General features: G+C 41.0%; 1 protein-coding gene across 1 annotated transcript in view; it reads left to right on the plus strand.

Moving 5' to 3' along the window:
* Positions 1–12,777, plus strand: part of MSH3 (mutS homolog 3) — a 429,495-nt gene that overhangs the window by 366,116 nt on the left and 50,602 nt on the right. The window contains 1 exon segment of the mRNA XM_082257605.1: positions 3,303–3,460. Within this exon segment, the coding sequence (XP_082113731.1) occupies positions 3,303–3,460 (158 nt within the window).

Below are 12,777 nucleotides of genomic sequence, written 5' to 3' on the forward strand. Positions count from 1 at the left end.
TAATATTACAGGATGTATGTATGGGCACTTAAGGAAGAGAGTGCTTTGGTACTTATTGTACTGTATTTTTAAATATAGAGTTCAATGGATTGATTTCCGAAAGATTGAGATATTATATACATGATATAAAAATGCGAGTGCACAGCCAATCGCCCCTTTCTGTACCAGTTACGGAAGTTCCACTGTATTCCTACGTCCATATGTTGCTAGGCGACGAGGGATGCGGGGAGCATGAACTTCCTGGGTGGGAGGAGCGGAGGGTGGTGCATATCGCATTTAAGTCCCCATACGAGCGTACGTCTCCACCTCTGAAGACGTCACTACGCTCTGACGAAACGCGCGTCAGGTGGAACGCACGCCGTCAGCCCGGAAGTCGGCCTGGAACGCAAACCGCTCTCCACGCTACAGACACTTTACTGGCGGGCCTTACACAGCGTTTTTTTATCCTTGTTTGCCTTTTAACTTTAATAAAGTAATCCTAAATGGTACTGCACCATCTGGAGCCTGTTTGTTTTGTTCCCCGAATCTAACTTGGAGGACCCTATTCGCTTAACGTGGGGGATTCTGGCCGAGAGGGATCAGAGCCCAGCAGTTACCATCTTTCTGACCTGGAGGGTCATAAAAGCATTATTGGTCTCTTTGCCGTAAGGCAGTTGAGACCCACCATATCTGGTGAGTTTACATCTTACCTTCTTTGAAGTCACCTGCATGATTGGATTTCCTGGACCATTGGAGGATCCAGCACCACCAAGCACTTGCACTTTTTTTGGCACTCTTTTGGATTATTTATCACTGAGTCACCTATGAACTATTTTTGGATCTCACTTGGCACATTATTTATATTGTGATTTATTTATGCATTTTTTCACTGTGCAATTTTTATGAACTATTTTGGACTTCACTTGCCACATTATTCATATTGTTATTTATTTATTTAATTCTTCACTGTGTGTATATATATATATATATATATAATTTTTTTTTTTTTAAGGGTACAGTATTTAGATATATAGGATATTAACTTTTTTATTGTTATTTTTATTAAGCAATAGTGTAGTAACTTACATTTAAGTAAGGACTTATGCGAGTCAGACGTGGCGCTCCAAGAGCGGCTGGTGGTGTTTTCTGTTTCCAGGCATCCAGGCAGTCCCTGGGTTCCGGAGGACTGGAGAGGCCTCCGGAACCCAGGGGCTGCCTGGATGCCTGGATACAGCAAACACCACCAGCCGCTCTTGGAGCGCCACGTCTGACTCGCATAAGTCCTTACTTAAATGTAAGTTACTATATTATTGCTTAATAAAAATAACTTTTACCACACTCGAGGCGCTTTCCCCTCTTCTTACTTTCCTGCACAGAGTTGACTTCACTCCCTCGGTCAGCAGCCCTGAGTGCCCTTCGATCCATCCATCCACTCCTGGATCCATCCCGGACCTGTTCATCCCTCACTGGAATCCAGGTCGAATTAACCCCCCTTTTTTTTATTCAAGGACTCGCACATGGACTGTAACGCAACCCTGTATCGCAGCTGACACCTTATAGCACTACCTATGAGTGCCATACTGCCTACCTTTCCATACTGACTCCTACAGGGGGATTTAGCCACAGATAAACAAAAAAGACTTTAGCCCGGTATAAATCTCCCACTCCCAGGGTGCTTAAGTTTTTTTTTTTTTTTTTATATATATATACTAGCTAGTTCTTCTTTTTCAACATTGTTTTTTCTTCTACCAAGTTTTTTTTTTTTTTTCTACATGCTGCTGGGCTCAATATGCAGCTATTTGGATTAGCGTATTCTTAGCAATAGCTGAGGGTATGCAATATAGCAATAGGCCATACCCAAAGCCTGAAGCTGGGGCCTGCCTGGAATGTTACATTTGGGCACTGGACTCTGCTTGTGGCTGTTTCCTGACCTTGCGATATGGGCTTTGGTGTGACCCAGTCTCTGAAAACTCCACGATGAGAGTTCAGTTTGGGCGGAGCATCAGGAGGTACAGTTATTGGTACCATTAGGTGCCATCAATAGCATATTTTTTCTATTGTTTTGATGGAAAGGGTTTAACTGACTGAATAATTATTTGCTGCATAACTAGCTAATGTGTTGTGGTTGCACTTCACATCCCCTTCAGCAGCTGGTTTCTGGTTCCCCTCATGAGGGAAAATTGTATAGCCTTGGTGGTTATCAAGGATGCATATTTTCATATCCTGCATATCCATTTTACCTTTTTCTGTGGGTGCTCAGCACAACTTGTGACCCTGCAATTTGGTCTGACTTCCTCCCCTGAGTAATTCACCAAGGTATTGGCACCTGTGCCAGCCTTAGTACACTCCCAAGGTATTCACATTGTGGGATATTTTGACTTCTTACTGAGGGAACAGTAGGCAGCTCCAGGTTGTCCCCAGTTTAACTGTTTTTTTATGTGGGCCTGTTAGTGTTTTGTTTATATTGCCCACCCCTCAGTTGGGCATCCAATTTATCTTTGAATCTTGTGTCCTTTGAATGAGAAAGGAAATAGGATTTTTGCACACATTATATCACAGAAGTCCCACTCCTCTGTGCTTGTAATCTATGCCTAGTACAGATTTTCTATAAAACAGATGTAGAGCATGCTGGGTTTGGAAGGGGTTATACATGGCTGGCCAACTTTTTTTTTTTATTTTGTGAGTGTTCAAATCCTTCTGTATTCTTTTGTATGCAGCTGTATAGCTCTGAAGTCATTGTCCCTTCATGAATGAGAAATTAGTGACAAAATAGGTACCCAGTAACATTTAATGCCCTGTTTATATACGGTACATATGACTGTCTCCTTCAGGAGTTAAATGCCTAACATCAAGTGATACAACAGCTTCTTTTCATTCTGCTTTATGTCATGAGAGCCATTTACTGCTGCCAGTTGCATTAGTGGCAAGTGATTGCTCTGCTACCTGCTAACGTTTTCTAGGATTATATTAGACTTTGTTAAATTTTTATTCTTGAGTTCTTTTCGCAAGAGTACTTTTTGCTTTGTTTTTTTGCTCTTAAATGTAAATTTAAATACCACCATACTGTACAGCAATGCTTGACATAAGTGCCCAAAAACCTAAGGATTTGCAAAGCAGGAAAACGATAGATGTGGGTCGTGATAATCTCTTTATTAACATCTTCAGCACAGTTAGGTGTCTGTTCATTTAAACGTACGTTCTTCCTATCCTGGGCCTCATGTTTAAAAATGTCTGTTTACGTTTCCATTAGAACTGCCTCTGTGTTAAAAAATCATGGTTGTAATTGCTGGAATAATAAACCATGGCTTTCCACCTTTCTGCAGGCAAACACAGAAAGAGTAATGATAATCACTGGACCTAACATGGGTGGAAAGAGCTCATACATCAAACAGGTGGCTCTTATAACAGTCATGGCACAGTTGGGCTCCTATGTCCCTGCCGAAGAAGCCAGAATTGGTATTGTGGATGGAATGTATACCAGGTACAGTACACCTTGTGCTCTATTTCAGCATAGTGAAGACTGAAGATTAAAGGAGAACCTTGGTGACCATGCATGTTGACATTCAGCAGCATTATCACAGATGCTGAGTGACGCTACAGCACTGGCTACACATAGCTTCAGCAGTCATATGATAAGACCCTAGGTCACAGCACTTACAAAGCCATTTACATTATTATTCATATATGGGACTTTTTTTGGAAAACAAAATGTATAGGTCTGCATTGAAAATAGTGGGTCAGCATAAAAGGCAGTCAACCTGCATTTTTAAAAGGATGGAAACTAAGAAGGCCTCCTTATGTTTATCATAATAGATTTACTACATGGCCTCTCACTGGTAGAGTTTTGTTAAATATAGGTGCAATGTGAATTTTTTTTATTAGAAGAGAACTCTAGCCATTATTTATAGTATGTGGTCCTGATGCAAATATTTCTTCTTCAAGTATGAGCTCATAATCCACACAAGCTATCAGACAAATTCCAGACATTCCAACAGGGATGTTTTCCTGTCCAGAGGGGAGCAACACCAAAAATGCCTAACCTGAATCCTTTACCGTAAATACTGTATATAGTCTTCTCAAAGAGTTACATATTGTGTATATATAAAAGAGAGTTTTAAATTTGTCATTGATCAATAGATAGCTACGAACGAACATACATGAGGGCAGCCATATTTGTATATTACATTCTCAGACTCCTTCCTGCTGTGCTGTACTATGCAGTAATTGTCAAAGCAATAAGCACATTCCAGGCGCTCCTGGGATGCCTGTATGGTGGAGGGTAAAAGCAAACCTGTGAGGGTCCCCAGCGATTGTTATGCTGCCAGCCAACAAGCATAGGAAGGGTGGTGACACAGATACAAGTACATGAAAATGGCAGCGCATAAACACACCAGGGTGCAAAGGATTAAAAAGCCAGGTGGACATCCAGCAAAAAAGGGGTTTAACAGTTTATTGCTAATGGGGACCAAAGAAAAAAAGTACATGAATTGCTTACATCACCTTGGGCTGGAGTGGACAAGGACACCGACAGCGAGCGACACGGATGCTGAGAGATCAATCTCCAAGGATTGCTGAGCGGTGTGTATGCAGAGCCGGAAACCAGCCAGGGAAGGGACGGAATCACTCCGCTGTCGTTCCGGTATGGTGACGTCAGCCGGACAGGCGCCACTTGCGGGAAGAAACCAGGAGCCAGGGTGGAACACAAACTATCTTGTTGCCATGACTACATGTTTCTCGCCATGCGCTTTATCAAGTCATGGAAAGGAATGGCAACTGGAGGATTTAAAGATAGGAGAAGGGGCGGGGCTGTGAATGCAAACTGTGAAACTTTCAACCTCTCAGTGCCCTTATCTTACTCCTTACTAACATCAGCCCAGGGTGATGTAAGCAATTCATGTACTTTTTTCTTTGGTCCGCATTACCAATAAACTGTTAAACCCCCTTTTTTACTGGATGTCCACCTGGCTTTTTAATCCTTTGCATCCCGGTGTGTTTATGAGCTGCCATTTTCATGTACTTATATATGCAGCAATTGTGTTTTACTGCTCCTTCACACCTTGCTAGCCTGTGAGCCAACACATTCAAAACTATGCATTGCCTATGGAGCTGATGTCTGAACAGGCCTTTGGCTAATCCAGTGTTTCTCTTTTTTCAGCCAAAGCACCCTTTAAACTCATACACAACCTCAAGGGACTCTATGTAAAAAACTAAATTAATAGTTTTACATAATGCAGCAGAATCCATATACGTGGGCCACCCAATATTAAAGATGATTCATTTTTACAAAGCAATATATCTTTTTACACTGGTATTATTTAGTATTCAAGCATTTCTCTTCTCCCTCAATTTTTCTTCCTCGTTCAGCCAATGAAACCCTAGTACTGATGGGAGAGGGACAGGGAAGGGGCAAACAAAGGTGTCTTCAGGCCAGCAGCTGGCCTGCACGATGCCTAAGGTTGTAATCGTTGCTGCGCAACAAAAAAAAAAAACTGTGTCTTTGTTAAACAAAAGAGGCAGACTTGATCCACTCGTCAGCTTGTTGACAATTTGTAGGCAGCTTTTAGGCATTTTGCCAAGGCACCCTTGATGAATCCAGAAGGCACCCTGGTTGAAAAAGGCTTCCTTGTGAATAATTGTAATGCGCACTTGCAGAGTGTCTTTGTGGATGTTGTGGTGCGTAACCAAACCATTGTAGGCTGCCTAGAAGTGAATGGGAAAAAGAGGTAGAAACTTGTAATATGGGAGAGTAAAACAATCTGGGCCTGGAGCCTTGCCAGTTTGGGTCTTGGAAATATTGCAGGAGTAAATTCTCAGTTGTTAGAAGAGTTTCTAGTTTAGTGCTGGTCCACAAAAAGGAGGGGAGACCTGCTTCCAAAATATAGTTTTTAATTTGTGTCTTCCCTGTTTTGGGCAAGGTGGGAGGCACCATGGGATTGCAGGTTATAAGGATTGGAATAGTATGTTTTGAATGTTGCCACTTTTATGCATTGTGTGTGGAGGGGTTTTCCATTTGGAGAGGTAGGGGTAGATCACTGTCGTATTTATGATTACAAGGGTCTGTCTAAGATCTGTTGATGTTGAGCTTCTCAGGAGCACTTACAGGGGAGAGAGATGCCACAGCGGAGTCAGGGGGCAATGTTTTGATTGAGTCCCCAAAGTGCTGTGTGCGGTGTTGGGAGGATGGGTCCTCTGGGACCTGCAGAAGTCCCTGGGGTGGCAGTGGGTCTGAATGGATGCGTAGTTGCCAGACACCTAGTTTGGTCTGTGCTTTGGGAAAGTCACAGGGTCCGCTGGCTTGAAGAACTAGCATCAGCAGAAGTGAGTGCTGGTGTTTACACTTCCCAGTTTTGGTACTCCTTATTGGATAGAGAGGCTGTATTGTGCACTGCAGGTCATCAGGTACTCTTGAGCTCTTAGTCACTCCCCCTCACTCATCCTTACTCGGCCATAGTGAGGACATGGCCTCTAGAGATTACTCCTTGATGGGGGAAAATGTCATCACTTTGCTCTGACCTCCTTCATCAATGCAAAGCACATATACCAGAACAGGTTTCTGCAAGATGGTTGCTTTTTAAACCGCCACCCATTGCAGTCCCCCTTTACATCACAGCTCCCTCTTTACAATACAGCCCCACTTTACATTACAGTGCCCTCTTAAAATCCCAGCCTCTAAGAGAAAACTGTATATGCAGACGCACTGATCGTCAAATGCTGAAGCACATGTTTTTTAATGTGAGGCCATAGTTCTACTTTAATACTTTTTTCAACCTGACGTGTTTTTCAAACCGTGGTGCTGCTTTTTCTCCTAATACAGAATAAGTGCTAGCTATTGAATAGAAAGTGTCCTCATTTTTCTCTAAGTTGTTAGTAAAAAGTATGTTCTTGCCTTGTGTTATCCAGGATTGATTTAATTGGAATGTAGACAGCCTGCAGGGACCTTGTGTTAATTATTTTCTTCACTAACAAAGCCAATTGTAAAGGTCACCAGGCAATTTTTTTTTCGCAAATAGATATGTTGTAAAAAGTAGCCCAATAATGGGGGTATTTATACTGCATATTCAATGTGAACTGGATAATTATATTCATAAAGTGCTGTTTTTTTAGTCTTGGCATGGTGAGGCAGGGTTAGATGATCCCATACTGAGCTACTATTATTGTCTGTGACTAACCAAACTAAGTCTCCAGTGATCAGTTCTCACCTGTGCCAGAGGAACTTGATGGTATTGGCCAACATTTGCACAGCATCACTAAGTGTTCAGGAAAGGGTTTAACCACACTGAAAATTCTACTAACAAAAACCAAAATCATTACACACCACTGTAATCTAAAAAAAAAAAAAAAATACAATATCATTATTGAAGTATCGGATATGTAAGAAAAGTATACAACTAAACCACATATAGTAAGTGATATTCCATAAACGTAAATAAATGTAAATGTAAAAATGATTCAAACACAAAATGTTTCTATCTCCATTAAAAAGCATTCCTAAAACAAGCAATTATTAAATGTTTATAGAATTACAAAAAAACAGTGTTTATAAACAGAGTATATAAAAATACAACAGTACATCCTTGTCTCTAAACCTTTCAGTATGAGGGCCCATCAGGGTACTTCAGAGGGCCATATAAAATCTGGCAAAGGGCCCGTAGTTTGGAGATCCCTGCCCTACCCATAAAATCACTAAAAACCAACCTCTAGTAAATCATAGGGGTATACTCCCAATGAGCAGTAACCTGCCTTTGCAATACATACGCTGGTGAAAAAGGTTTAGCTCCGCTAAGATATGCCTGTTCCCACGCACACAGGTACCCCGTACTAAAAACACAAGACATCCTCTGTTCCTCCTCCAGCAGAAGTGAATGGCAGTGGCTCTAGAGACCCAGCTTCAAAATCCCCTTGCCAATCAAGTTCCCTGGAGGAGAAGTGGAGTGTCTTCCCGGGCTGCCTATGCTGGTTGGCACAGGCAGCATCATATTATTATCCTAGATGCACTTAAGGTTGACTCCATAGGACCTTGCATGGGAATGTCTCCACTACCTAATAATTTTTGCAACTTTAGTCCCAAGAACATAAAGCTGCATGTAGATGGTCACAGAGCCCTTATCTTTGACATGCTGGTCTATAATGTTCTTTCTGATTGCCCCAAACAACTTTTTTATTTGCTCTCTCTGGTCTGTGTTCAATGTGATGCACACAATGTTACAGCAGATTACAGTGATTACTTTTCTACATTTAAATTGACTGACTAATTAAAAGACTTGAAGATGCGTACGATACTGATAACAGACAACAGCTTGAAATATCCCCATGATCCAGTTATTTATGATCTTTTCTACAGGTACCAACAAATCTGTCGAGGCCATTTTATCCTATCTTGTACAATAAGCAATCATTTATCTCTCCTCTTTTTCCTTTACTCTATAACAGGGGTCTCCAAACTTTATAAACTAAGGGCCAACTTAAAGGCCTTTAGACTTTAAGGGGGCCGGACTGTGGCCAGTGGAGGTAGAAAATGCCCCAGCATCAGTGGGGGTAGACAATGTCTCAGGCATGGTGCTCAGTGGGAGTACTAATAAATTACATAGCACCCATGATCAGTAGGAGGAATAGTACTCTCTTGTTGGTATCAATGTTAAGAATAATGCCCATTCATTTATATCAGTAGGAGACATTATGCCCCAATCTTTGGTATTGGAGTGAGAAATAGTGCCCCATTGTTGGTTTTAGTGGGAAGGATAATGGCCAATATCGGTAGGAGGAATAGTGCCCCATTGTTGTCAGTGGAAGGAATAGTGATCCATGGTTGGTGTCAGTGGGAGCAATGGTCCCTCATCGTTGGTGTTAGTGGTAGGAATAATGCCTTCTATCAGTTGGAAGAATGGTGCCCCAAGGGCCAGATAAGGGTAAGCAAGGTGCTGCAGTTTGGAGACCAAGGCTCTATAACTTACCAAAGGTATACATGAGACAATTATAATTTCATCACTTTTCAGGAGGATAGAAGCATTGTTTCAAAGAGCTGCAAGGGTAGCAACACATTTGTAGCTCAGTATTTGTCATCTGGATTCATAAATGAGGCAGGCACCACGCTGATGTTTTCTTTTCATTTCCCTATGCATATGTATGTCATATCTTGCTATATGGAGATTGTGAACTTTATTGTTAGCTATAACCTTTGCTTTTGATATCAAATTTCAGTGTATAAATCGCTAAGGGAAAATTCTGCCAAAAAAAGCACCATCTGGTAAATGAAGAATGTCCAACAGTGTTTGATATGGGATTCAGATACAGTTTGATTTAAAATCAAAGAATGTGTACTTTGATATTGTGCTTCCCCTGTGCCATAAGCCATGGCATTTGCTACTAAAATAAAGAGTAGAGCATCACTTACATTGAATTAATATATAAAGAAGTATAGAGTGGCTCTAATCACTCTAAATATCACTAGGGGGTTTGGTTGAGATATTCGTGCGACACAGTAGAGTATATTTTTCTTTGTACATAATCTCAATTTAGAGTACGGTCCCACTGTGACATTCCAATGTATAAAATGAAACAGCAGTGACATATACTGTATGCTGCAGTTTATAGAAACATAGCAAAATCTGTTTATAGCAGTAGTGTACTGTCCTCAAGCCTTATAAAGTGACCCTAAACTCTGTCTTTAGGCACTCATTAACCACTTCCATGCCGCCCACCACATATATACTGCAGTAGGGTGGCCCGGCTACGCAAAATCACGTACATGATTTTATGCAGGGGTTCTCTGGGGCATGCGTGCATGTGATTAGACACAGTGGGAGCCAATCAGTGGATCCAGTGGCCGCGATGGCCGCCAGGACCCACCGATCGCTCTGTGGAATGACAGAGCATTGGTTATTTCTTTTTATTCTTTTTTGTTTATAGGGAAAATAAAAACCACAGAAGTGATCAAATACCACCAAAAGAAAGCTCTATTTGTGGGGGGGGGGGGAAGACATTGGTTTTATTTGGGTACAGCATTGCATGGCCGCACAATTGTCACCCTAGTGCCGTATCGCAAAAAATGGCCTGGTCATTAAGGGGGTAAAACCTTCTGGAGCTGAAGTGGTTAAGGGCTTTGTCCAGCATGCACTGTCCAGGTAGTACTATGCAATGCATGTTGGGTGACAAAAAAAAACCTCCCAATTATCTGATTTCGTCACTCTTTTAGCTGGGACACGCTAAGTAATGGTATCATGCCAGTAAGAAGGGTTTGCACATATTGGAGATTTTGCCATATAATAGTGAATATGCTAAATCAACAACCCAATACAGCCTTTCTCAATCTCAAAGGAAACATTGAGCAAAACTATGAGATCTCTGGGAGCCCCTATCATTTTCCTATCTACCTCTCAAAGAACTTTAACCACTTTACCACTAGAGCATTTTGCTGTCTTATGCTGGGCCACTTTTTGCGATTCGGCGCTGTGCGAATTTAACTGACAATTGCGCGGTCATGCGACGCCGTATCCAAACGAAATTTACATCCTTTTTTTCCCACAAACAGAGCTTTCTTTTGGTGGTATTTGATCACCTGTGCGATTTTTACTTTTTGCGCTATAAACAAAAAAAGAGCGTTTATTTTGAAAAAATAACAATATTTTTAACATTTTTTTATATGAAATTCCCCCCAAAAAAGATGTAAAAACCAATTTTTGGCCAATTTGTTTTCTGCTACCCATGTTTGGTAAAAAAAATCGCAATAAGCGTATTTTGATTGGTTTGCGCAAAAGTTATTGCGTTTACTAACAAAGGGAAAGATTTATGTCATTTTTGGTGTTTGGAGTAATGGCGGCGATCTGCGATTTTTTTTTTTTTGCGGGACTGCGACATTGCGGCGGACAGATCGGACCCTTGACTGACATTTTTGACACTTTTGGGGGTACCAGTGACATTACTGCAGTAATCAGTGCTATAAATATGCACTGTTACTGTAAAAATGACACTGGCAGGGAAGGGGTTAATTTTATTGGAGAGGGAGGGGTTAATGTATGCCTGTTGCTTACTAACGTGTGGGGGGGGGAGGTTACTGTGTGAGACAGGGACAGATCGGATGTCCAGCTATGCTCGGGGCGATCACCGCCGCTCCTCCCCTGGCCCGACTCCCGCTGTGAATGAAAACAGCGGGAGCGCGCCTACAGGGGGAGGAGTCTGGCGACGTAGGTCTACGTCGTCAGACGGGATCGTGCCACTTTGCCGCAGTAGTACTCCGGTACATATCGGTAAAGTGGTTAAATGTGTGTTGAGTAAGTTCAGCATCCTTTCAGTTTTCAGTATAGAGGTAAAATGAGCTATTACTGTTTTGAATTTTTTTAGCAAGCATAATTACACAGGCTTGCTATAATTAGGTGGCTCTTTGTTTTCATTACCTTGATTTCTGTGCTGGTTTCTGAAAAGCTCTGTCCAGTAAAATGTAAGTATGTCACACGGAAATTGTTGACTTTTTCAACATATTTGAACAGTCAAACATTTGATATTCTTTTAAACACTGCCTACAGATAAGTGGTAAAACTGAATAAAAGCACAAGGAAAGTGGGCCTTTACAATAATTTAGTCAGTGAAAGTTTCAATAGATGTAATTGTGAAAAATTAAGTACACCCTTAGCCTCAGAAGCGGGTATTGCACTTATGTGTCAGAAATGACTTTGTGTAAGTGATTTGACTAACTGTCCACCAGTCTGACATCATTGACCACTCCTCCATGCAATATTTCCTTAGTTGCAAGATTTTTTTCAGTTTCCTTGCATAAACAGCTCCCCTCCCCCAAAACGCTTCAATGGCATTCAAATCATGAGTTTGATTAGGCCAGTCCATAACCCTCTATTTCTTCTTTTTGAGCCTTTGTGAATTTGCTAGTTTCCTTTGGATTATTATCACGTTGAAAGATCCCTTTCTGACTCCACTTGAAGTTTTGGATAGATGACCTCACATTCTCATCAATCCCTCTAATAGTTGAATCAAAAACTGCAAGCTGCCTAGGCCCTAAAGCAGGAAAGCAACCTCAACCATAATATAATTATTTAAATTAATCAATTGTATCTTAATTTGTACATCATTTGTGTAAACAATTTCACAACATATTCTTCACTTACAGCAATATGTTGGCTAGTTGTTCACATCCTTGGCTGCATACAGGGTGTAGGGTGTACCTCATGTCCATATGCGGCCATACAGAATAGCAGGGGAAAAGGGCCCATGGGATGTCAAAAAGGAAGTTGCAATTGGCATAAGTGTAGGCGCTTTCCTTTTTGTAGTTCTGTGAGATTAAATGTGGACTCTACGAGCGATTACAGATGTCTACCATATCATTTAATTTGAAAATTAGTTTTTCCAAAAATGTATTACCCAATAAGCTTCACTTGTGGCATTAATTTTAAAAATTATTGTTATTTATAAGGACACTATGGTTTAATCACCTGCTGTGTACAGAGTGATAAATTAAATTACCAAAACTTATATTGACCATGCTTTTTAGTTTATCTCTCACTGCACTGGCTGATGTTCAATAACATCTAGGTATCCTTAAATGCTTATATACATTTCTGCACTCCTATATATATATATATATATATATATATATATATATCCAGGATTAAAAGTTCTGTCAATGGTATAAAAATATATATTTCAATTTCACTCTTGTCTCTCTTCAAAAGTCGGCCTATTTAAGCTGCCTATTCATGTATCGAAAGTCAGCCAGTTCAGGGAATTTGAATCCATGTATGGGCACTGAATTTGTACAGAAGTCGATCTACCTCTGTACGACCACCTTGTCCG

This window comes from Pelophylax lessonae (assembly GCF_965119305.1).
Source record: "Pelophylax lessonae genome assembly, chromosome: 1".
Lineage (NCBI taxonomy): Eukaryota > Metazoa > Chordata > Amphibia > Anura > Ranidae > Pelophylax > Pelophylax lessonae.